We start from the raw sequence: 25490 nt of genomic DNA, 5'->3' as shown, positions 1-25490 counted from the left end.
AATAACTGATCAAGTCAATAACTTTACTGATCAAATGAAGATAAATTTTAACCAATAAACAATTCTTGGCAAATCAAACAGAATATTTTTCATCCCTTTTAAGCCTTTATAGAAAGTACTTAAATTAAGAAAATTAAGCCTACAGACGGACCTAGAAATTAACTAACTTTGAGGAATTTTGTCCTTGATCATTAAACAGAGAATTAATTATAAAAAAAAAACTTAGTTTAAGTCGTGAAACCTAAATTCGCAACGAAATACAAACAACCCCTAGATTTTAGAGAAAATATTTTTTCACAGCATTAAAAGTAAAATAAAAGAAATCCTTTAATTCGTGAATTAAGTTTTATCTCACATCATTCATTCTCTTTATTTTCTATTGTACAGTTTTTCATGGAGTTTTCTTTTATACATTCTGTGTTCTCTTAATTTAAAGACTAGATTCGAATCCTAATAAAATTATTTTGGTAAAATTTGTTAATTTGGTTATAAGTTTTTTTTTTAGAGGATGTTCAATGGGAAAAATCTCATTTAGATTGCTGCTCTGTGAGAAGCTAACCTTCCATGCGTTGAAGATTTGAATTTTTTTCTTTAATGGACTTCCTTTCGATGCCTTGATCCTTTTCACAGGTGGATCCTTCATGTTTTTTTTTCTTGGCCAATTTCTCAAATGTAGCCTCAAAAATTTATGCTTGACGGTGTTTATGCTTCCTCCTGATGTTTTGTTAGCTCAGCCTCAGCGATCCTTGTGTCGACAAGGATGGGTAGACTGAATGCGCCAGGGAATGTAGGGTAACCGCCAGCGGTTTTGCCACCGAATTTGGTGGTCTTGTTACGTATTCCAACATCATTTCTCCGCGAAAAGGATGCTGCGGACGCTGTGCCTTGAATATCAGTAGTGTGATGAGCTATTGATGGCCGGAGCATTGCTGGTGGTGGAGTCGCCTAGCCAGGAGTCTGGGCTTGGTGGGAAGTCGGGGTATGCATGAGCTGGACTAGAGTCATTGCTGAGGTCAGATACAGCACTACCCTGCAATCCGTGGTGCGAATTGTGCATCATTCCACCAACAGGCTGACCTAGAACAATTAAAGATTTATTAGCTGTGATTCTTTCGTTTTTAGAATACAGCCAGAAGTGCTAGAAAACTAGAATTTGAAGTCTGATCAAGGCCTTACCGAGTGGCGTGTAGACGATATTGTCAGAATAAGGTGCATAGGCGTGTCCTGGTCCCATGGGCGGAGGTGAGTGACTTGAAAGGTAGGGCGGAGGACTTCCACTTCCATGGACGTAGGAGCCTCGACCGCTATGCGGTGAAGCTCCATCCTCTAGCCCCATATTGACTGTACTGTAGCTGTCGTTGCTCAAATCTGCAAAGAATCATTTTTTTTTAAATATTTTTCTTTTAACAAAAATCCTTTTTAGAATTTCATGGAAAATCCTTTCCAACTAACCGTGATGACTAAAACTGTCCAGATCAACTTTGAGCTCATCTTTGTCCAAAAGTTTGTCATGCCTCGGTGATCCTCCTCCTTTTATTGATCTAAAGTACTGACTCCATCTCGTTCTTCCTGCATCTTTCTTCAGACGTTTTTCCTTTGCTCTCCTGGAAGCATTAAGAAAATCATTTTTTTTTAAATAAGTTTTCTCAACCGTTTCTGCGCGCAAAATTCTCACCTATTCTGAAACCACACCTGCACCACCCTCATATCCAGCCCAGTGTCTTGTGATAGCTGTTCCCGGACATGCCGAGCTGGTTTAGGACTATTATTGTAGGCGCTCTTGAGGGTTTCAAGTTGTTTTGCCGTAATGGTGGTGCGTGGTCTCTTATTGGGTTGATCCCCATCGAGGGATCCATCGATGTACACACCTTTGGTCTTGGCAGCCTCATAGTCGGGCTTACAGAGTAACTTACGATCCTCCATGAGGTAGAACTCATCGCCGGTGTTGAGTTGACGGGCGCAAATCACGCACGCGAAGCACTGCATGTGGTACACATTTGAATGGACCCGCCGGACGACCTGCGTGGGCGGAATGCCGAGATCACAGGATGAGCACTTTGTGCCGTAGCGTCTGTTTGACCCGAAAATGCGAGTGTGGTCATTATTATTAGCCAGGGTACTTTGAAAATTCATCAGGGGGAATGGGGTGCCATGTGTCCCTAATTTTTGGGGAAATGGTTTAAGATTTATTTAAAAGAAAAATTTTGATTGAAATTTTAAAGAAAAAGAATTTTATGTAAGAAGAAAATTAAATATTGCTGGAAAATTCTAAGCTAAATAAATTTTAATTTAAAATCTAAAAAAAATTATATTTTTGGAGCTTGTAAGATACCTTTTAACTTTAAAATATTTTTAATTATTTTGCTTACAGAAAAATCTTCCTAAGAGATTTTCGTCTCAGTATATTTTCACGATTCTTAAGTAATTAATTTATAGTACAAAAAAACGACTAAAATTGATTTAAATCTCAATTTAAATTTTTCTTCCCTTATTTTTAAAACTTTCAATTAAATTAACCACAAAATGCATCAAAATTCACTGAAAAAAAATACTCTCAAATTGCACGAAATCCTTACTCGGAATTTTTCATTTTTCCTTTTTTCAATAAATCCTTTGAAAATGAATTTCCCAAAAAGATTCTTTCGAGGTCAGGGACACATGGCGAATGCTGGGGGAGAAACTTACTTGAAAAAGTCATCTTTGCAGAAGAGTTGCCCATTTTTTGCGAAGCATCTCTCATTCAGCTGCGCATGGCACTCACTACACTGGAGGCACTTGGCGTGCCACGTCCTGTCTGACACCTTAAGGATGAATCTGTCTAGGATTAACTCTTGGCAACCTCCGCACTTTGGAATTGTGGCTGCAAGAACAACAAAAAAACACCAAAAATATATTTCTAATCACATTTTTGAAGCTTTGAAGTTTTTTAAAGAGCTTTCTGTGACGTACTTAGGAGGAATTTGGGCAGGGCTTCCAGACAAATTGGGGGGAATTTTGACTCAGGACTGGGAGAGCGACTTGCAAAGAAATCTCTCCCGGCCATCATGAGCTTTAGTAATTCCATATCACTATGCAAGAAAGCTCAATCAACTGCACAAAGAAGGGGTGGCTTTAACTGCCCTAAAACTTTTCCTTTTTTATTCTTATTTTTTTTTTATATAAAATTCTCCGATGATTTCGTGGTGAGAGTCAACTTGAAACTGATCCACTGCAAATGCCTCGACCTCACTTTCCACCAGCAACGACCAATTTCCCCTTCGTTGTGTGGAAAATCGCTGGCAAAATCACCCCATTGGTTGCCAGGGTACATTATATAGGAGTTGAGTGAGGCCAGAAAAGGGTGTGGTTTTCACCCTCTTTTGCCATGGCACATAGGGGTGAACCTCCTCAACGATTTTCTATATACAATACTCATCCCCTTGCCCCCCTCCAATGACATTTTTTCCTCACTCTCTGGATCTTCCCTTGAGGCACCCCCAAACATCCCCCTCTATATAGCATCGTCCTGGCTATTTCTGCATACATGGAGATATATACCTCTCCCTAAAGCTCTGGTGTGGAAACACTAAAGCTCTAATGCTTGTCTTTTGTCACTACGAGGCGTAGTCTTCTCTTTTAGCGTTTACCACCCCCTCCACAGGGCCACCCACCCTCCATAAAAATACCTTCTGCAAAAAAAATCGATCCGCAGAAGACTCTTCAAACGATTAGCGCAGAAATGGGCGCCTCAGAGAGTGATTGATGGGCGATTTATTAATCCATCTCTTGGGCGACACCGACCATGTGTTATCAAAGAGCAAAGAGTGTGTGGAAGATAAACTTAAAGCCCCAATAGTGCCTCAAATCACGACTGATTCCTACTTGTCGTTTTTTTTCATTCGTCCAAGCACTTCTTTCTTCGGCATTGCCATAAATTTCCATCAAATTGAGCTTCCACAGAGGGAGCAAAATCAGTGCACATTTGGGCCATTTGTGCCGGGGATGCGGGGGAACCCTCATTGCCATAAATATTTCACTAATTAGATAGAGAGTCACTAAATGCTGAAACGTGTTTTTATTTCTGTCCACCAACGTGAGGTATGTGCACCCAACACGCACAATTCACAATCATGTGGATGTCCTTTTTGCCATCCAAGGATGTTTTCTGCCTGAGATTTTCTTATGGAGGAAATGATAAAGTGGATTTATTGACTTGAATTGTTTCTCAACCCGAACGGATTTGGGAGTTTTATCATAAAATATGTAGATAAGCGAATTCTAAGGCTTTCTTTTGGTCATTGAGATAATTTAGTGGCTAATTTAAAGGTTTTTTAATATGAGAAGAAGTAATTTTATTTATCTTTTGGTGAAAATGGAGTAAAAATGAGCCAGAATGAATTAAGAATAGAAGAGCAAAAATTGGGAATATTCCTAACAATATGAGAATAAGTCTATTAGTATTTAAGAAAATTCATAAGATTCAGAATAATGGCAAGTATTGTGAATATTTGTTATTGGAAAATTAAGAAAAAAATCATATTAATTTGTGAATTTTCGTTATTATCAAATATTCGTTAAATTTTAAGAATTTTCGTTATTCGCGAATATTTGTTTAATTTTGTGAATTATTATTTTTGGCAAATATTTGTTAAGTTTTATAAACTTTCGTTTTTAGGGAATATTCGTTTTTTCTGAATTATTGAATTTAGCGAATATTTGTTAAATTTTGTGAATTTTGGAATAATGAAAATTCTATTTTTCGATTTTTTATTGATAACGAATTTTGTGAATTCATGCACTAAAAATTCTTGCTTCAATTCTTTTAGATATATTTATAATAAAATATTTGCATTTTTTTACCATACTAAATTTTCTCCAAAGAAAAGCTTAAAATATCAATTTTTCCACAAAAATAAAATCCATAATTTCCGCCTTTATTTCCTTGTATAAATATCCTCTCAAATTCACAATAAATCCTCGCAAATATGACAAAAGTCACTTCATTCATCAAAGCACGTATCATGGACACGGTAATAAGATAAAATAAATCAAAAGGAATCATTCTGTTTGATATTCATTTCCTCTATTTAATTTGCTTTCGTTCCTTTGCATTCAGCAGGAAAGCCAATATTTGATGAAAATATTGTCGCAGGATGCTCAAGGGCTCTCGAGATTGTCCCATTTGGAGATTTCATGAGCTGATTAACCCTCAATGCATCGCCCTTGTCCAGGAGAGTGAGATTGAATAAATAGAGCGACACAGAGAAGACCACTTTGCCCGCTAAAGTGTTTAAATGCATCAAATCAATTGAATAAATTTTTCCCTCTATGAGACAAGGGGGAAGAGAGTCTTAACCACCCCCTATTGCTTGTTTATATGCGGTGTGATGTGGAGGAAGAGGGTATTTAGGGGTGACATCGGGACTCACTCGACACGCTTGTTATTGCAGAGCTTAGTATGGAAGTCATTTTGAGTCATTTGCTGGACCCCTTTCACCAAGTCACTTTGCACGCTATAAGCATTGATCGGTTGCCATCTGTTAAAATCCTCTCAATGAATGTACCAGCACAGTGGAGGCAAAAACACATTTTCTCCGATTGCAAAGACAATCCCAAAATCGTCCTTTCGTGAAAATTGGAGTGACTCCATTGTCCTCCTGAGCAGAGAACAGCAGAAAGGGTGTGGTGTGCCCATTGAAATCTCCTTGCTTTTGTGCAAATTCATGTGAATGGGAAGCGGCGGGGTAATCATTACGAGATTACCAAAGATATGATTGCTTTGGATTCAATGCTGCTGCCTTAGCTGGTGCGCCATGTAGGCACAAGGAGGGAATGTGTGGTCATTCCTGCTTCAATATTTATTCATTTGCCTATTGAAAATGGTTCTGAAATATTAAGTAAATCCCACAAGAGAAGCAGAATGAGAAACAAAAGGAACAAGGAAGGGTCTCCTTTCTATCCGCAAAGACATCCAAGCGGATTAGGAACGTTGGAAGCATTGGCTAAGAGGAGAAAATTGCCATAATCCGGTGTGAATATTTCTCCTTATAGCATTCCTCTTGTGCCTCATCTTCTCTGTATACTGTACTCTCCATTGATGGGCTTATTCCTAATCAATTCTAAGGTATTATTGCAACCATAAATGCTTCTATTGCTCACCAATCTGTTGCAATAATCTGACGAATTGTTAAAGAGAGAGACGCTGTGCAGTAAGGGTGGAATTTTCTCTACTATTACAATGGATTTACACACTCAGAGAAATTAAGGTTTCTTCTGCATAAAGGAAATATGTGTTTGAATGTTTAAAATTAATTAATTTTTCCTTTAAAAATAAGTCTTAATTTCTTGGGAAAAATTCTTCAAAATTCTTTGAAGAGATAAGTAAAAAGAGTAAAATTGAGATGGAGACGCCGGGTTGTTATATATAATACGTTCATTATACAACCTGGCGCCTCCACCACAATTTTAACATTTTCTTTTCTTAAAAATTTTTCAAGTATTTTTCATGAGAAATCTCAAAAGAAATATTTCACTGGAAAAATCTAAGAAAATTGTTTGAAAACATAACAGAGCTTTTCCTTATTTATCTTTTATTTTCCCTTGAACTTTTCACTGAATATTGCGAGATTTCCTCGCCTTTTGCAATGCAAATTAATTTTCTGTGTGCTTATGGCTTGTTTATTTAACAACCAGGCGCCTCCACTTAGATCCTTTCAAATAATTTATTTTTATACGTAAGTTTTTGATTTTGATAAATCCTATAATTTCAATAATTCCAAAGCTCAAAATATGCTTTTCTTATCATGCAAAAATGAGCCAAAACTTCTCCAGCCTCCCCTAAATGCTTCCACTCATAAATTGCTCAAGTACACCACATATTTTTTTCGGAGTGCAATGCGTTAACCCACACGATAAATCACCAACAACCCACGAAAATCGCACTGAATTTTTCATGCAACTTCCGCGATAGTTGGGCTTTCTAGCTGCACTCCCCTCGTCTAGCAGCTTCCCATGCATAAGAAGGGTGAATATTGATATTATCTGGAACATTAGTGAATTGGAGGGTGCCTTCCTGGTCGGGAGGATTGATTTTATTCACGCAGGTTCCAGCTAATATATTCCACATGGGATGACGCCCCTAAATAAGTTCAATGTACACACACATTTTACATTTGAAATGGATATCTGTGGGATTACACATAATTTATTCAAAACGTCCAACATTTTTCCCAGAACAGACTGCAACACAACTAAAATGTGGAATGTCTTTTGGGGGCATAATATGCAGAAATGTGCAGAACAGAGTGCAGAGAAGAAGAATGTTTCTCTATATGAAAGAACGACCCCTTTATATGGCTGCAAACTCTATATTGAGAGTAAAGTTAAATTGACTCGAATAAGGAGTCGGAGAGACAAACAAGGGATAATCCTGGCATTTCACGAGCTGGTGACAAAATCCAGTAATGGAAATAAGGGGAAAAGGGCTGTCGGGGGTAGCATAAGTGCGTGGAATTAGTACAGTGCAAGGGCGCAAAGTGATTCTGCCAATTTATCTAATTGATCGTCGCAAAAAAAAACCTCCCCCTGTGCGCAAAAGAGATGGGCAAAAAATCGATGCGGAAGTGACCTTTTTATGTGATATACATTTTGTCGCTCGATTAAATGCCTGGTGAGAGGATACTGCTCTAGCGCACGAAGAGGTCATCATGGTACACACCTCTCAATGATAATGACGCAACAGAGTTTAGCATCTTTCGTGTGTCTCCGCCTGTGTGGAGATTATGAATGTTTGATGAAGGTGCCGCCGGAAATGGTGCCATTTGCATTAATTTCCGAGCACTCCGAAACTCCTGGCGAGATTTCCGAGGATACACCATTTCGTGGTAATTAATACGCACTCTCTTCTTTCAGCATTAACACACCGATTTCACAACACCTGGGGCTGCAAACGCGGAGGGAGTGCCACGCGATCGATATTCCCTATTCTGTGTTTGCAATGTGCTGTGTATGTTGTAGCTCTTGTGCCGGATATAGATATGACCCACTTATCTATCTTTTCCTCCATCATTATTTATTCGAGAAAGCTTATCATTAATTTTCTGTTCTCGAATTTCTTGGAAGAAGAATTTTGCGAATCTTCTGAGACACTTTGGGGATTCTTTTAGAGAAATTAAACATTAAATGACTTAAAAAATTAATAATAAATTCACCCCGTTTGACGGTATTTTGAAATATTTTAGGGGCAAAGCCAGAGAGAATTTATTTATGGGTGTCTAAACATCTCCTAAGAGAAAAGTTCAGGTTTTTATTTGAGGTCAAAACAAAAAATTGTCATGCTAAATATTACATTAAAAAAAATAGAAAAGGAATGCTGACAAATATTTAAAAGTAACATAAAACGTTAGAAAAAAATGGAATTTTCAAACGCTCTAAAATAAGTTTTACGTTAGACAAAAGAACGACCAGTATTTAAAATAAATGCCAAACGTTAGAAAAGAGTCATCAAACGTTTAAAATGAACGCCACACACCAGAGGGGAAGCCAGAACGAAATTTTGGGAGGAATTATTTTAAGTTAAGTTTGGGATTGAAAATTTAATGCATGACATTGGTTTTATGCATGCATGATATTTTTTTTTTCAGATGCATGACCTAAGTTTTTTATGCATGATCTGAGTTTTTGATGCATGACATTTTTTTAAGATACATGAGTTAAGTTTTCTATTCATGATCTGAGTTTTTTTTATGCATGACATAAGTTTTTTATGCATGACCTGAGTTTTTTTTGCATGACCTGAGTTTTTTATGCATGACCTGAGTTTTTGATGCATGACATTTTTTTAGATACATGAGTGAAGTTTTCTATACATGACCTGAATTTTTTTTATGCATGACCTAAGTTTTTTTATGCATGACCTGAGTTTTTTATGCATGACCTGAGTTTTTTATGCATGACCTGAGTTTTTTATGCATGACATGTGTGGTGCCCTGGGCCCTCCTGGTCCCCACAGACGGCACTTCTACACACTCACGAGGTGGGCACCCTCGCTGTCACTCTAACTGTCACAGTGACACTGTGTGTCTGTTTCATACATGTTTCATGTATGTATCACAGATCACCACAACATGTTTTTTAGATACATGAGTGAAGTTTTCTATTCATGACCTAAGTTTTTTATGCATGACCTGAATTTTTATGCATGACATTTTTTTTAGATGCATGACCTAAATTTTTTATGCATGATCTGAGTTTTTGATGCATGACATTTTTTTAGATACATGAGTTAAGTTTTTATGCATGACTTGAGTTTTTTATGCATGACCTGAGTTTTTTATACATGACCTGAGTTTTTTATGCATAACCTAAAAGTTTATTATGCATGATTTTGGTTTTGACCAGAAAGTATCATCCCACGGATAATTCGGTTTTTTGGGTAAGGAAGATGATGTTAAGTAGCCTTGATGAGATATTTTGCAAATTTGAATTTTTTAATCATTCTGTTCTCAAGTTAATTTGGCTCGAGGAGGGGGTTTTTGAATAAATCTCTGACTACACCCCTGAAATATTCTTTCTTTTAACTCAAAATAAATTCTATATTGAATTTTTATTTATCCACAATTCCCATTAGATTCCCATTAAATATTAAATTCTTCAAAAATTCCTCTCACATCTGAAGAACCTTCAAATCCCACTCACTTTGCTTATTTTTACAGAGCCTCGAGGCACTAAATATTCGCCAAACAGTTGCTATTTTTGGTGAGGTTCCGCCTCGTGTTGGACGGGGTCCACCTCTCTTACGGAAAACCCTTGAATTTTCCCACACCATTGGCTGGTACAAAAAAATTACGAACAAACATTTTTGCTTGCTAATTATTAGGAAAAACAGCCCGCGAGGTCTGCTAGAATTGCTCGAGTTGTGTGCAACTTATGACTAAACACTGACACGTGCCCATCACACTTTCATAGTTTCCGGATATTTTTGTGGTTTAAAAATAAAGGGGGGATATGCACTAAAGAGCTTCCTCTGAGAACTTCCTGAATCTCCCGAATTTTTCAAATTATTCGGGAGAATTTTTTCTATCTTTGAGTACTTCCGGGATCTCAGAAAAAAATCTCAAAAATTGCCATAAAGTCTGCAATGGTGGGTATATTATCTACTCTGGATTTAACATAACATGGCTGGAATTCCATGAATAACTTATAATGTGTTTCTTTTTATTTAATATTCACAACTCAATATTTGCCCTGCCGTATTGATTCTTGTTTATTCTACTTGAAATTGCTGTGTGCTGTATGCTTCCAAACATAGTTATGGAAACAGTCAATATTTATTTGGGCTTGTTGTGCGGTGCATTGGAGGGAAGTCGAGTGAAGAGATTTTTTTCTCTTCCATTGTGTGGATTTTCAAAGGATTTTCCTCGCTCTCTCTCCCTTTTTGGTGCGTTGTGGGCAAACAATGCGGTATCCTGGCGCGCATACAGAAGGTGAGTGTAGGTGGGCTGCTATATATTCACCGGTTGCGATTTTTTTTGTTGGAAATTGGGGGTACCAACAGGAGGTTGAATTGCGCAGTGAATCATCACAATTTTCACCCAGCAGCAGATGATCTTCAATGGCGTCTCGCCATTAGTTGCCATAACATTTAAATTCCCTGCTGCTATGGCAAATAGTCACGTCATGCTGCCCTAAAATCCAATATATATGTCTACGTACATATATAATCTAACAGGGGCTGTGGCCTTTCTATGTATGAATGGAATCCGCACCCCGCTGCGTCGCGAAATGATGATTGACTACCTGACTTAATGCCTCCAGCAGGGGTTGTTTTCAGGCGCATCTCACACCCTCTGTCTACTTTTCCGCTTCATGATGATTTTTCCAAACATACTCTCAAGCCGAGAACGGGGTGATTGGGATCACCTTCCGTGAATTTATACGATAAAGCACCTCTGATAGGAATCTCTTTCTCTCTCTCTCTCTCACTCCTCGTGAGTTTTTCACTGATCCACGTATATATAGCTGATTGTTCCGTATGGAGTACCAGATGTTCACAAGTCAAGGGTGCGTCCAGAAGAAACCCCTCACTCTGTGGTCTCATCATGCGGATCTTCCCTCAAGTACTTCCATGAGCAATTGCACCACCTTCACCTCGTGCCAAGGATTGTGCCACCAACACGTGTCGATTGTTGTCTTTTTTTTATAAGTTGAGGGGGTGGAAGGACAAAAAGCAGCATAAGAGACAAAATAACACATTACGGATATTATGCGTGTCCTCCTTGGTGAAACACAATATCCTCTTCCTACGCCTCACAGCAAAGGTTTATGGGATTTTGACGAGTAATCGAATAGCGGAGGCGTGTGCGCTAAAAACTGAATCAACCAAGTCTATTGAATTTCAAAGGAAAAGTTACTTTTCTATACGAGCTCGAGGGTTCTTTGTGAAGATGAAAATTAATTTTGTGGTGAAATTTTCAAGAAAAAGAGCCTTCATTTGTGGGCACAGAGAAAGAGCTTATTTTTGGTGATTTCTTTTACGGTTATAACATATTTTTATAGGCATCAAAGGGAGGGGCAAATATGAGAGGAAAATTCTATGCTTTTTATATTCGGAATATTCTCAAAAAGTTCCTGATAATATATTTTGAAATTATTTCAATTTTTAAATATTTCGAAGACTCTCAAAATGTTTTCTATATTCTTCAAGCTATTGCGAATATTCTAAAAATGTTTGAAATATTTTTCAAATTAATAATTAAATAAAATTAAATTAATTAATTATTCAATTCAATTACAAGAAATTCTCAAAATAATTAGGAATACTAAAAAAAAGTATTCCGAATATTTCTAAAATGTTCAAAATTCTTTATTTTCCATGTCACACAAAATAGTTTCAAATTAATACAAAGAATACAAATAATTGCAATTGCGAATATTCTCTAAATATTACAAAAATTCTCACAATCAGAATTATTTTAATATTCAATGAATTCTTGAGATATTAAAAATATTCTCTTAGCTCTAAAATTCACAATTTATTTGCCCCTTAGTGTACATCAATAAATTCACATTAAATCCAGGAAAAATCCATTAAAACTTTTAAGGTGAACGAGGGTTGATTTTCCCGCCCATTCATGCATTTCCACGCTGTGATTTTCAATGAAAAAAAAATTACGATAACCTCTGTAATCCCACCACCTGGCTAGGTTTGCCACGATGACTTTTCCTGTTATCTTTTCCTGATCTTTTCTGGCGCATTTTCCGTCAACTGACCCGTAAATCCCGCCACTGCACCCTCATAACCCGCAGGATCACTCCTCTGTATGCCGCGCGTCCAAATGCTACGTCCCCCGAGGAGAAGGGTGCCTTTTGGCATTGCGTCGCACTCAAACGGAGGTCCTTAATGAAATTACGAGGCGGATGTGTTTGAAAAAAAAAATACACAACTAGCGCATAAGTTGCGTTAAAATTGCTCAAGTGCATGGCAACAGGATAATCTAATTCATCGCCCAGTGTTTTATGATGCCAGCGCGATCCTGGGTGTTCCCGGGGAAAACAGATGTTACCATTTTCCATGTCATTTGCGGATGATTTAAGAGACACGGGCCCCGGAGTCATGCTGCTGCACCCCAGAGGGGGTGGTTGGATTTCATGACGACCGAGAGACAATTCCTGTGGGTGTCGTAAAAGTCTCCCATCTCACAGGAATAATTTGATAACAACTTCAGGGGTCGCATCTCACAATTCTCATGGGGTACCAAAAAACACAAACTCTAAAACCCACCCACTGTGCCCCCGGCTCACATAACCACCTCTACATAGTCAATCACTTTGGAGTGTTTTAGTGTTAAAATTTAGCACGATTAATGAGGCAGAAACTTGCAAATTTAGGAGCGTGGAGAAAATGGCGTATTATGGAAGAGGGTGAGTATTTTAAGGATTCTTTAAAGGCTTCTTGTATTATGATTTCAAGGGTGAGAAGTGATTAATAAAGTGTTTAAGATTACTTTGAGAAAATTCATAATTTCGTTGAATTGATTTTTTTTAAATAAAAGAAAAAAAATGATTTTCTTTTGCTTATTAATGAAAGCACAAAAATAAATGAACTCCTGCCATCAATGCAAATTATCGAATTCTTCTTCCGAGTTTTCCTAACAGAAGAGAGCTCACAGAATGCGGAAGCAATTGATTTTCTTGCAAGAAGTCTCCAATAAATTCTCCCCTTTCGCCTAACTTTCTTTTGGCTCTTTCGTAAGTTGGGTGAAATATGAGGCAGAAAATTCATACGACAGCCCTCCACACCTCATGTTGCGCTGCTCTGGAGCCGCGTTTTTGCCCATTTTACCGGGGCACTGAGGCAAAAAAGGCACGGCGGTGGCGAGAGCATCCAATCCATATCCGCCATACGGCTTTTGCCATTGATAAATGATACAAAACACTTTATTGAATTAAAAATACAAAAGAGCCCCATTGGGTTTATTTTGCATCATTTTTTTTTCAGGTCACTTCCTTCGGATAATGTGAGAATTGTTGCCCATTTGCGATGTGCGGTAGTGCTCTTTTGGGCATGACCTGCAGAGGAGAGCCCTTTACACAGAGATGTGAGAATCCCAAGAGATTAAAAAATTGATCCTGAACAGGAGGAGTTTATATTGAATTATCGACACGTGTTTGACGAGAAACCTCCGATGGAATCAGCAATTGCGCGGTCTTTGGTGGGTTTTTCTCATCAACAGCATCTCGAGCATCTCACACCCCCATGCCACGTGCAGGGATTATTTTTCCAGGCAAATTAGGATTTTATTTGTTCAGCTCTTTGAGCATATTTCCACCCTCTCTTTGAAAAACTCCTACATGTTTACTTTTCAACTAAACGTCCGCAAAAAGATGAGTACAAGGATGTTGGCATCAAATTCAGCATGACAAAAGGGGCACCACAGAATTTTTCTTTTTGCCTCACAATCCTCACTGGGATTTATATCAATCTTAATTCAATAACTCTCCACCCCTTTTCCCCTGTGTTTGGGTTATTTGATGTGACGTTTTTGTGCCTCTCTGGGAAGCCTCCAAAGTTCCCAAGAGCAGGAGGGGAGAATGAAGAAAAAAATACGTACAGAGGGTGGATTGGTTAGTCATTTTGTACATCAACTTGTCCCCCATCCAACTTTGGGATTTTCAATTCACCCAGAAAACGTCAATTATGGAAGACTTATGACTGCCAAGGAGTGTGGTGCTTCTTGTTTCTACGGAATCTAAATTTTCGGTGCGGATTCTTTCTCATCCTTTTTTGCCTTTTGAGGGATCTTCATGCTGAGGGAATCCTCTTTCTGTGATATTTTTCGTCAGAGGAGAATTCTTTTTTCTACTTCAATTAATAATTCATCAAGATTTTTTATCTGGATGGGAGAAATTTATGCCATATCTGGGTAAAGAAAATTCTCATTAGATGGCTCTCTTTATTTTTAAATAGAACCATTTATTGGGAGTTTCAAGAGCCAATGGATGAAATTCACTAGTCAGATAGACTTAAGATTCCTAAAGAAAGACTTAAGTAATCTTAAGAATCTTTAAGTTTCCTTAAGAGTATCTCAAGTTTTCATAAGATACTTAAGATTCCTTAAGAAAAAACTTAAGATGTATTAAGAAAAATTTAAGATTTTTAAGCTTTCTTTAGAGAAATTTAAGATTTCTTTAGTTAGGCCGAATCAGGCTAAATGTGAATTTTTAGACGATTTTTTCTAATCGATTTCGGGCATCAAAATTTGTAAAAATCATCAAAATATGTGCATTTCATTCGATTTACTTAAGAATTCTTAAATTTCCCTTAAGAAAACTTAAGAATCTTAAATTTTTCCTATAAATCTTAAGTTTTTTCTTAAGAAAACTTAAAGGATCTTAAGAAAACTTTTAGAATCTTAGAACAATTTAAGTCTTTATTAAGGAATCTTAAGTTTGTCTGATAGTGAATTTCACCCGATAAATGGAAAAAGTTTATGCTTTGTAAAAAAATATTTTCAAAATTTTCTCAATAAAAGAAGTCCTTAAAATCCTTAAAGAACAAAGAGATTGAAACGAATCCTTCAAGATCATTGAAAAAACCATAATTTTGACATTTTTTCCACCAAAATAATTAGAGACAATAGGGATGAAACAAGGGGTGGTTTCTCTTATTCAAACCCCTAATTTTTCCCATCGTGAACATACAATTCAAATTCATCCTGAATTATTTTCTAAATTAATTGTGAATGCATCTCTTTATTATTTTTTTTCTGTTGTTTTCACGTGAATTGTTTAGCAATAAGAGTGAAAAGACGTGACATGAAGAGTCATAAATAAAAACTCAAAAAACCACTCAGGAGAGGGTGACAATTTTTTATGGCGCAAGGGGTTGATGGAGTCACCGCGTGGGCGTCATGAGCGGTGATCTGGAACGTGCACGCAATGGATGGACACAGGCTGATTATGGATTTACATAACACTAAATGCTAGGCTCTCTTCTGGCACGCAAATGTGCCTTGTTGCACCAATTGTGTAATTTATTCTTCCTTCACGTGCCTCATCGTGTTAATGCGCACAACCAAAAGCAACCCTATGGCGATGGTGAACAGATGGTTCGATCTTTTGATGGATTTCCACTCAAAAGAATCTCCACCCACTCTTGGGTGATGATTTAAAATCAAACATCAGGAAGCAAGAAAAAAAAGATTGAACCGTCCAAAGGGGCGCTTTGATGGTACAAAAAAGTCCAGTTGCGGGGGTGGAAAAGAAGAAGTCGAGTAAAAAAAAAAACTTCTACTCATTTTATTATTATGTCCTTTTGTGCTGTGAATGCCATATTTGTGGAAGGAAAAATGTTCTGTGAAGAGGAAGTTCCTGCAGTTTTTTTTTCGGTGTGCGGTGTGTAATGTCTGTGGTTGTGTGTGGAAAAACGGCACAACAGAGCGGTGAAAAGTTTTACGATTTACGGAAATATTGCCGACCACTAAAAGCTCCATTTTCATAAAGTTTTTTTTTCGTCCCTCTTTTTGCACCATCATCATCACCCAACACGGGGCTGAACGCCTAACAGTGGGCAGGAGAAGGCCAAAAGAAATAATTACGTATGCGAGGGAATGCAAAAGGAAAACCACACGGAGTATTTTGGATTAGGATTTTAAATAAACATGCAGCTTAAAGCTCGCTCTCTCAGCAGGTGAAGGGGATCATTGGGTGGTTGAAGCTTTACCCGCAAAAGCCACAGAGGAGCGAGTTACTAATAATAAATTCCCATTGTGTCCAAGTACCGTGAATTATTAATACCAAAACGACAGAAACTCTGATCTTCTCAATGGACCCCAAAAAATCCCTCCCTCGTGGGGCAGAGGGTAGGGGGAGGAGGGTAGTGGCACCATCCCCCAGATGGTCACAAGAAACCAACTTTCTAACTCTCTCACTTCTGCTCAGCTTTTGCCATTTGAATTAATGATGAGGAAATATTCACTCTTTCACCTCGACAACTTTCCACTCCACATAATAAGATGCCATAGAGGGGAAGAGGGGGTGAAAGGACGAGACCGATGGCACACCCTCCCACCCCAACGCTCCTACAGGAAAAGTTTGGAAAATTCTGGTATCAACACCACATGAATTTTCCATGAGAATTTTCCTGCATATGCTTGATGTGATTTTGATTTCGCTAATTGAATTCCTCATACAGCCATTTATATTGCATAGCCTCTCCAACAAAGTCCCCTCCCCCCTGCCCCCACATGCACAAATTACTCCATGCGTAATTCAATCAATTCACCAAATTCAGTCACACGAGCGTGGAATTGATCGCTTTCAATAATAAATTGGGTCAGTGGCTCTTTTTTTCCACGTTGATTTTTTATTTCACTAAAGCAAAGAGAGAAAAGCTTTCGGGCAATTTTTCTTACTTTCCGCCCTTTCCGCTTCCATATTATGTATGTTTGTGAATTTATAGGTGGGAAAGTCAATGAACTTTAGGTTTAATTCACACAGAAGTGTGTGAGGCTCAAGTAGAGGCGTGCAAAATATATTTTGAATGAAAGAGGAATTTAATAATTTGGGAATAAAAATCAAGAAATAATCAATAAGAATTTTTTGTTAGTAAAGAATATTTTTATTCTCAAAAAATAAAATTCCTCAGCTATGGAGGCGCTCACTTTAAATTGAATAAAATAAATAAATTTTCTGAGAGATCTTTTATCTTTCAAAGATTTTTTTTTAATTTGCTGATGGAATAATTTTTTTCTTATAATTTCTTTTAACAAAAAATCAGAATTTTTCAAGTATCCTTGATTTACATATTCTGTCTTTTTTTAAGAATTTACAGAAAGAGCAAGAATTTTCCAAGAAAATTTAATAAAGGAATAAAGAAATTTGGAGAGTTAAAAGTGATTGACTAACAGAATCATTAAATTAATTTTTAGAATAGAATTCTTTGTTTTCAGAATTAAATTTATTCTAACACATTCCCTAGTAATTAGTTTTGGAATTCGATTAGCAATTTATCCTGAATACTATTGTTCCTCAAGCTTAATTATTTAAGCAAGAAATTAAGTTTTTTCAAAGAATTTTTTTTAATTATAATAATTTTCATAATAGAAAGAAAATATTCTTAAGGAACAAAAATATTTGCCAATACAATTTTTACTTAAGAATTATTTATTTTCTATTAGAATTTAAGCATCATTGCCAGTAGTTTTTTTTTAAAGTTTGACGGATTTAGAATTTCCTTTTAAAAATCAATATTTTTATTTGCTGACAAGAATAAGAAAATCTGCTAAACAGAAAAATATTTTTTGCTAAAATAATTTCTAACTAATTGATATCTCTGACTGGTAATTTAGTAGGTATTATTCCATATCAGCAATATAGTAAGAATTAGCTCTCAAATATTTTCGACCAAGAGCTTTTAAAGCTAAGAGTTTCAATCTATAATTTCGATTCTGTTAGAAACCTTAATTCTCAAAAATATTTTTTAAATTTTTTCTTTGAAAATTTACTCTGAAACTTTCAAAAAACTTCAGCACCCTCTCAAGCTTGCAGGCAAACTGTTTATTGGAAAGAGAAGAACCATCAATTCCCACGACAGGGTTGGCACTTGCTGGTGAAGCGGGTGAAACCCAATCCTTTCCACGCGCTGAATGTGCCTTTTTTCCATTCAAACACTTTTGTCCTTTTTGTGAGAGCCGCTAAACGCCCAGAGACCCCCTCAGCGGCATCACGTGACCCGCCACGCACGTGAGGGTGGAAGTTATTAAGTTAAAAGGCGGCACATGGGGTGGGTGAGGTGAATATTTTATGCTTTGGACCGCACGGTGGAATTCAATTAGACACACTTTGTGCATAATTGTCGCCCTAATGGACGCAGAAATCAATTAATTGCGATCACACCAAAGTGCCTGTCGATATCTTTGCTCTCTCTCTCACACACTTTGGGGATGAATTTTCTTCTTCAACATGGCCACCCTTTGGTACACACACAGGAGGACAAACCACCCTCGTAAACACGAAGGGACTTTTTTTTTGGACGAGCCAGAGGGAGAAAGTCTCAATCAATGTATTGGACGTCTTTGTGTGTCGAAAGAACCCAAAATTTCGACTTACGGGGGAGGTTTTCCTGGAAAGTAATGGCTCTAAATTTTCCCAACTCTCTCTCTCTCCACCACCCTCCACCTCCTATTTTATATAGCATCCAACTCTGAAATACTACACAAAGGAACAAATCGCCATTGTGCTATTTTCTACGATGACGACGATTTTCCACCCTCATCGCAATGCCCTCCATTTGTCCATGAACAGGAGAGCTTTCCCGCCCTCCAATCACTCGCCACACGACTCACGGGGGTGGGAATCTAAAAGCATCGATCTTTTATTGTTTGGGTGTTACAAAGAGACGTGTTTCCACATACAAATGGCCCAGAGATAAGAAGCGTGACTCCGATAGTAATTCAACCTCCTTTTCAACTTAAAGTACTCGAGGAGGTTTCTTTTTTTATACTTTTCTTTCGGGGCGCTTTCAGGCGGCTCTTGAGTAACATTCGAGTTTTTTTTTTCACTATCGTTTGCTATCTTGTGTATATACAGAGCTATTTTGCGCCGGACTGTCTTCCTCACTTGAATCTCATGGGGTATTCCACTCCATGGGAACGTGACCAGTCTGATTTCTTTTTGGAGAGTTCTCCTCCACTGAATTTCCTTATAGTGTGTCTAGGAAATTTATGGATATCACAAAGAAAAGCTCTTTGAATTCCCAAAGAGAAGAATCCAGACAGAATCTAGACTTCTTCTTACGCTTCTTACCAAAGAACTTTTACATTGTAAAAGTTTAAAAGTAAAAAGATGTTGAAGCTCTATATAGAGAACTTTCCTTATGAGAAAATTCCAGAGAAATTCTATCAGCAATACGAGAGATTTATTTTCTCTTCTTCATTTTTTTGAATAGATTTTTTAAAGCTCAAAAAAGCTCTCAAAAGCACAAGAAAAATATATAATTCCATAAATAGTTAGTTCAGAGAGTTTTCAAGAGAGCTTTTGCGCATCTGGCTGTAAAGCCAACACAATTGATTTCAAAAGCAAGCTTAAATAGTAAATTCTCGATTAATTCGTCTTAAGTGGGTGTAAATTGCGAAAGATTACTTGAAGAAGCTCACTACTTGTGTCTTAATCTTGAACTCTATATCTTAAGCTGAATCCTCCAGAAATAGCTTTAAACTGGTTTTAAATAGAGAGCTTTTGTGCTTGAACTAGATGAGCCAAATGAAAGTCAAATGATTGGCCAACCTTAATTTTTGCGATTGACGAATTAAATGTACCAAATGCTCGATTTGGACGTTATCACCCCGAAAATAACCGCCTCGTGATAACTTCTCATTGAGCACACCGAACAACCTGAACCTGCCTGTGAGTCTTAGGCGCAATCTTCCACCAATACAGTCTTCTTCCTGCCACCTTGTATTGACGCCCTATCACACCGATCTCTTCCCTGGCACAGATAGCCATCCATGAAGAGCTTGTCCACTCGCGAAGAACATAGTTTGTGTTTTCTGGGACTCTGGCAGGACAAGGTGCGATAAGATTTTCACTGGAACCGTTGGTGGAGGTGTGAGGAGGGGTTGGTGCGAACAAAACAGCTCGAGATTCTTGTACGAGATACTCGAGTGGCCACAAAAGGTGTCGCGATGGGAAATCTCTACCCATTGTGTCACCATTCTACATTGATTACGTCGATCGCGTAATCTCTTTGGCTCTTTCACCAAGAGCCCCAGGTCTTTACTGGGGCTATACCGAAAATATCCCTAGATCAAGCTCACAGCCATGACGATTTGCGCACCCTAATCCCCACGCTAAGGCTCCCTCTGCAAAGCTTTATCCATTTTGAGAAATCTCCACCATGTACACCCGGTGATAAAGACGATCTTTCAAGTGTGCCCTGGGTAAGGCAATCCCCTACTGGGAATTTTAAGTGACTTGAATTACAAACATTTTTTTTTAAGTTAAGAAAATAATTTTATATTTTTAAATTAAATTCGGGCTTCGACAATTAATTAAAGAATGAAATCTAAAATTCATTTTAAAAATATTCATTTGAATTTATTTAAAAAAAATCTTTTAAAAAAAATTTAGAAACTTGTCTTTGAATAAATTAATTTAAAAAAATTGTTTTTAATAAATTTTCTTTAGTCCTTAAGAGAAATTAATTAAAATAATAAAATCATTTACAAAGTATTAGTTAGTTGGTATATTAAAATTGATACGATTTCTTAAAGAGCGGTTACTTCTTAAAATTATTTTAAAAAAAATCAAAACGTCGCTGGAAATTGTATTTCACATCATAAAAAATGGTTCTTATAAAGTTATAGACAAAAAAATGAAGTAAAAATAATGAACAAAAATTCCCCATTTGATTGCAAAATCATCTACTTGTCTTTCAAAAGACGAACACGAAAAAAAATAGCGTTGAACCTACCCGCGGAGATTAGATGTTAAAGGCTCCAACCGTGTCGCATTGGCGAGCTAATACGCACAATTGTGATTAGAGGTGAGTGGTGGTGGGTATGAAAAAAAAAGCGAGAGTGTCCCCTTATCGCACTTTAAATGACAATTTAGCGACTGATTTCTGATTTATTCACAAATCTGTCATAATCGCTCACATTCTATTGAAGTGTTGTGTTTTTGAACATGACAGGTCCCCCCGCGATAAGGGCGCGCTGTGTGTAAAATACAAAATGTATCTTGCAAAGTGGGGCGAGCGGGTGGCCATACCCGAAGGAAATCTAATCAGAGATGCCTCGTGTGAAGTGATTTCTCTCTGACACTGAACGATGGGGCGATTTTTTCTAGAAGAATTTTTTGGAAAATCTTTCTTTTCTTTCTATTTATCAAAATCGGGTTTTTCAATTTTTTTTCAAATTTTTTTCTTTAATTTTGAATATCTTTTTTGTTAAAAATATTGTAGAAAAGTGAAAAAAAAAGTTTTAGGCAAAAATATTGAAGTAAAAAAAAATTCTTTGAGAGCTTTAAGCTCACCTTTGCTATATATAATAGTCTCATACATATTTAGAAGATTTTTCATGGCTACTACAGTATTTTCCTAAGAATATATTGAACTAGGAAAAAAAGTATTTTGCTATAATCGTTAAAAATTAGTTAGATATTAAACATATTTAGGCGATACCTAAAAAATTTAAACAAGAAGTTAGATTCTGATAAAAACCTTGTCTTTTCTTTTTTTTACAATTCATCACTTATAAGATTATTGGTAGGTATTCTGGTAAAAATCTTCTAGGAATTTGACATTTTATTTATTTCTTTAATCGGATTTTTGAGCAAAATTACTTTTCCTGGGCTCTTAAAAAATATTATTGACTGTTTCCTGAAAAACAAATTATTTGCTTTTCTTTTCTAGAACGACAACAGAATGATTTTAAAATATCAGCTGTCAAAATCTTATAAAAACTTTTAAGATTTGAGTTGTAAAAAAGAAAAGAAAATATTTTTATCAGAATCTACTCCAAGGTTTATGAAAGAAGCTCAAAATATAATTTCCCAACTAAATAGTCTGAGAAAATGTGGTAAAAGGGAAGATTTCATTCGAGAATTTCCTAAAGAATTTTTCTAGATCTCTGAGAAATTCTCTAAAACCTTATCTGACTTTTTGCCCCAGTCTTCCCTAATTTAAAAAAGTTTTTGCTCATATAGTGATGCTGAGTATCGTAATCAGACCTAAAATGGTCCTTCAATGGTAGATTCGGATGTAGAAGTTAGGTAGGTAGTTAGGTACGTAGGTAGGTAGTTGGGTAGAATTTTTCAAAAATTCAGAAATTAAATTTAACTTAAACTGAAAGAACTTTATTCCCGCCGTCGGGTCTTACCTTCGAGCGCCTTATTGCGAGCTATGAGAGCCAGCAGCATGTCAGGATTGGGATGATCCGATGCCGAGAGGCCTGTCTGTTGATCCACAAGTGTTGTAGGGCCTAGATTAGTTGGAGCCATGGGCAGGTGTGTTTGTCCCATCATTGTTGGCACCAACGGCAAATGAGGCAACGCCATAGTGCCCCCATTTGCCGACGACGTCACACACACCGACATCACGCACTTCCAGAGGAATAATTGATGATTGAGAATTATATATAAATGTTTTTTTTTCTTCAATTTAATGTATGAAGAAAGGGAACCCTTCGCACTGATAAATCCTCCGCGCGGGATACCCAACGTGCAAATGGGTCCGCAAATACCCGACACAACCACAAAAGTCAATCACGGTTCGCCATAAACTGAAATATTGTTCATTTTGTGCTGGAGTGACGAAAGGAACTGCCCGAGCTTCTTCACTTTGCGCGTTATCTCTTTGACAAAAGTGTATGTATCAGTGGGTTTGGTGAAAAAAAAAGAGTAAATAAATATGAAAAAATAGATACTACTTATATGTTACTCTATTGGAAACACAAGTAGCTTATCACCTTGACGCGAAGAGTGTATATTTGCTATTAATACACTCATAAAAATCACTTCTTTCCCAACACACACCGCACTGGAACGCACTTTTTTTCACACACCCCAAAACATTCCATTGAAGTCTCTCATTAGGGTTTAATTGCAGCCCCCATTAATTTAGCTCGATTTAATGCTTTGAGAGATTAGGAATTTTCCTGCTGTAGCCGTGTGAACTCTCCTTCACGGGGTCACGGTGAAAGCTCTTACGAAAAGCAAATTTTGGATGGGGCTTTCTCGGAAAAAAAAGATGGTCAAATTGCTTTTTTAGCCGATGATCTCAAGTGTATGGGCTTCTGGGCGATGGCTATATACCCAAGGTAGACGCGCACACGTGCGAATTCGCGGAAAATGCTTTGACGACTGAAAAGCGTTAAAAAATTCCATGGATGGCAAACATGGGGGCAGCGAATCTGCGTCTCAATTCTCTTCCCCCAAAAGCTCTCTCTCGCTCACAAATGACTTCCCATCAACACTCTTTGCATCCACAATGGGAGGCACACACAAAAGATTGATCACAAATCCGTTCCGATCATTTAACACCCACGTTCCCCGCGATATTCACGAGATCACGAGTTGCTTTGGCAGCTCAACGGTGTACTGTGGTGTCTACCAGTTCGTCATGTGAAAGCTAATGTTGTGTAGTTGATCTGTGGTGTGTATCCTTTAAACAAAACCAGGATATATGTACGTTGTGCTGCCACCAGAGGACCACCATTTGAGGGCAATCCGTGGACTTAAAGGGTGCCCCCATGTACTTTGAACTTCACATGCGCACACAATACCATTTCATCCCTCCTTCCGGTATGCTATATACAGAAATATTCTGGCGGGGATTTAGATCCACCCCGTGCGTTGCTATGCTGTGTAAGTGAGCACACAATGTTCCCGCCCACGGTGATTTTCCCATTTTCCACCCTCGCGCCCTCTCCCTACCAAATGTACAAAGAGCAAGAAAAAACGGGGGATGAGAGCCGAAAGATGATATATAGCACGACAGAGAAAATGGGTATCAGTTAGAGGAGGGAGGGTGGAGTATAACCATCCATTTGCAACCCCTTCTTTCTCGCCACTTTTTATCCTTTTTCAATATAAATGTCAGCGCAATCCACCTCGCCATCCATCGTCCTCCACCCCCACCGCCCCACAAGCTGAAAGGTATGCAAAAAGCCTAAGTTTTTTACCCTCCTTCTGCGACCACATTAAAGTTCGCCTCGAGATTGTGAACACGGAGTCATTTTGTGGTTAACCAGAGGAAAGTATCACACTGATGAAGCTCTTTTTCCAACATTTTTTTCCCTTTTACTTGTTCCCCCGCGCGGGCAAAAAAAAATAAAACGAATGCATAACGAGAGGATTTCAACGGCCATCAACTCCCTTGCTTATTTCTTCTTTTGCCATATATGAGTTCTCTTTGTTGCTGCAAAAGCTCAAAGAGAAGGGGATGATGGATGCGGGGTTAAAATCGCATAATGAGGTACAAAGAAAGAACAAAGTTGTTTTTTCAGTGTAATTAAAAATGGAAATTGATTTTCTGCAAAAAGTTCTTTTCTTTAATATATCTGCGAGGGAGGGAGTTGGTTCTTCTTTGTGCCTAAAATGGGTGAAGAAGAATGGATTTTTATTTACTTTTTCTCGATAGAATTAAAGGAATAATTTAATGAAAAAATTTATGTGAAAAATCAATGAAAAATTCTTGATTTTTATACGTTTATTTTTTTAAGATTCCAAAAGTCTTTTTAATTGAGAACTAATGAAAATTTTGTGAATTTATTAAAGAGCGTAAAAAATAATTTTCTCAGAAAAAACTTAAATAAACCGATTTAGTTAAAGTATATTGAGGGGGGATGAATTTTCTAAAAATAAAATTTGTATAAATCCAGGGGCTAATTAGGTCTGTTAACTCAACTAAATCTTTGTCTTCGACTTGCTTTAAAAATATTCCTTAAAAATATTTTTAGGAAGAAAATGTATAAGAAATAGGGGAAAGTGCCCCAATTTGGACCTCCAAAGGTCAGCGCAGAGTGTGAAAAAATGGTATAAAGTAATAAGAGATATTAGTGGGTTTGGGTGGGCATCTTTATGGAGTCATTATCATACAACCATAAATCAATCCAAAAACTTCCAGAAAGCTAGGAGAGTGTCTACCTTAAGTTCGGCAACACTTCCCAGATTCAATTTAGATGTTCCAAACACCTCCTGTCTACATGCCCTGAGACCGGTGCAAGTACACAGAACATGTTCAACCGTCTCCGTAGTCAACAAGTCAAGGGGGTGTCATACCGCCTTGAGGGATACGAAGGGCCTTAGAGGCTCAGTGATCCCCAGCACTACTTGGAGGACGTCAGCAAATCTACAAATCTATATCTAAATAAGAGATATTCTTAAATTTGATACCATTTGAAAGCCCATTTAACGCTCTTTTTACTTCCATAACTTTCTACATTTAAAGTCTCATCAGTTTTAAGTAATAGTAAAAAGGCCTTAAGAGGTCCGAATTAGGCCACATTCCCCTA

General features: G+C 37.3%; 1 protein-coding gene across 2 annotated transcripts; it reads right to left on the bottom strand.

Annotated features, from left to right (window-relative positions):
• Window positions 1-326: 326 nt before the first annotated feature.
• On the bottom strand, window positions 327-23571 carry LOC129788576 (LIM/homeobox protein Lhx3). 2 transcript variants are annotated; one of them, XM_055824770.1, is made up of 6 exons: window positions 22356-23571; window positions 2686-2860; window positions 1676-2071; window positions 1453-1604; window positions 1177-1368; window positions 327-1077 (listed from the first exon to the last, which is right to left on the bottom strand). In XM_055824770.1, exons 1-6 carry the CDS (start codon window positions 22570-22572, stop codon window positions 893-895), a joined length of 1317 nt encoding a protein of 438 aa, XP_055680745.1. In that variant the 5' UTR covers window positions 22573-23571; the 3' UTR covers window positions 327-892. The 2 variants fall into 2 exon arrangements, with proteins under 2 accessions (XP_055680745.1, XP_055680746.1); XM_055824771.1 differs by having other exon boundaries at window positions 907-1072; window positions 22356-23334.
• Window positions 23572-25490: the final 1919 nt, after the last annotated feature.

This window comes from Lutzomyia longipalpis, chromosome 2 (assembly GCF_024334085.1).
Source record: "Lutzomyia longipalpis isolate SR_M1_2022 chromosome 2, ASM2433408v1".
NCBI classification, from domain to species: domain Eukaryota; kingdom Metazoa; phylum Arthropoda; class Insecta; order Diptera; family Psychodidae; genus Lutzomyia; species Lutzomyia longipalpis.
This window is presented reverse-complemented; position numbering and strand designations above follow the sequence as displayed.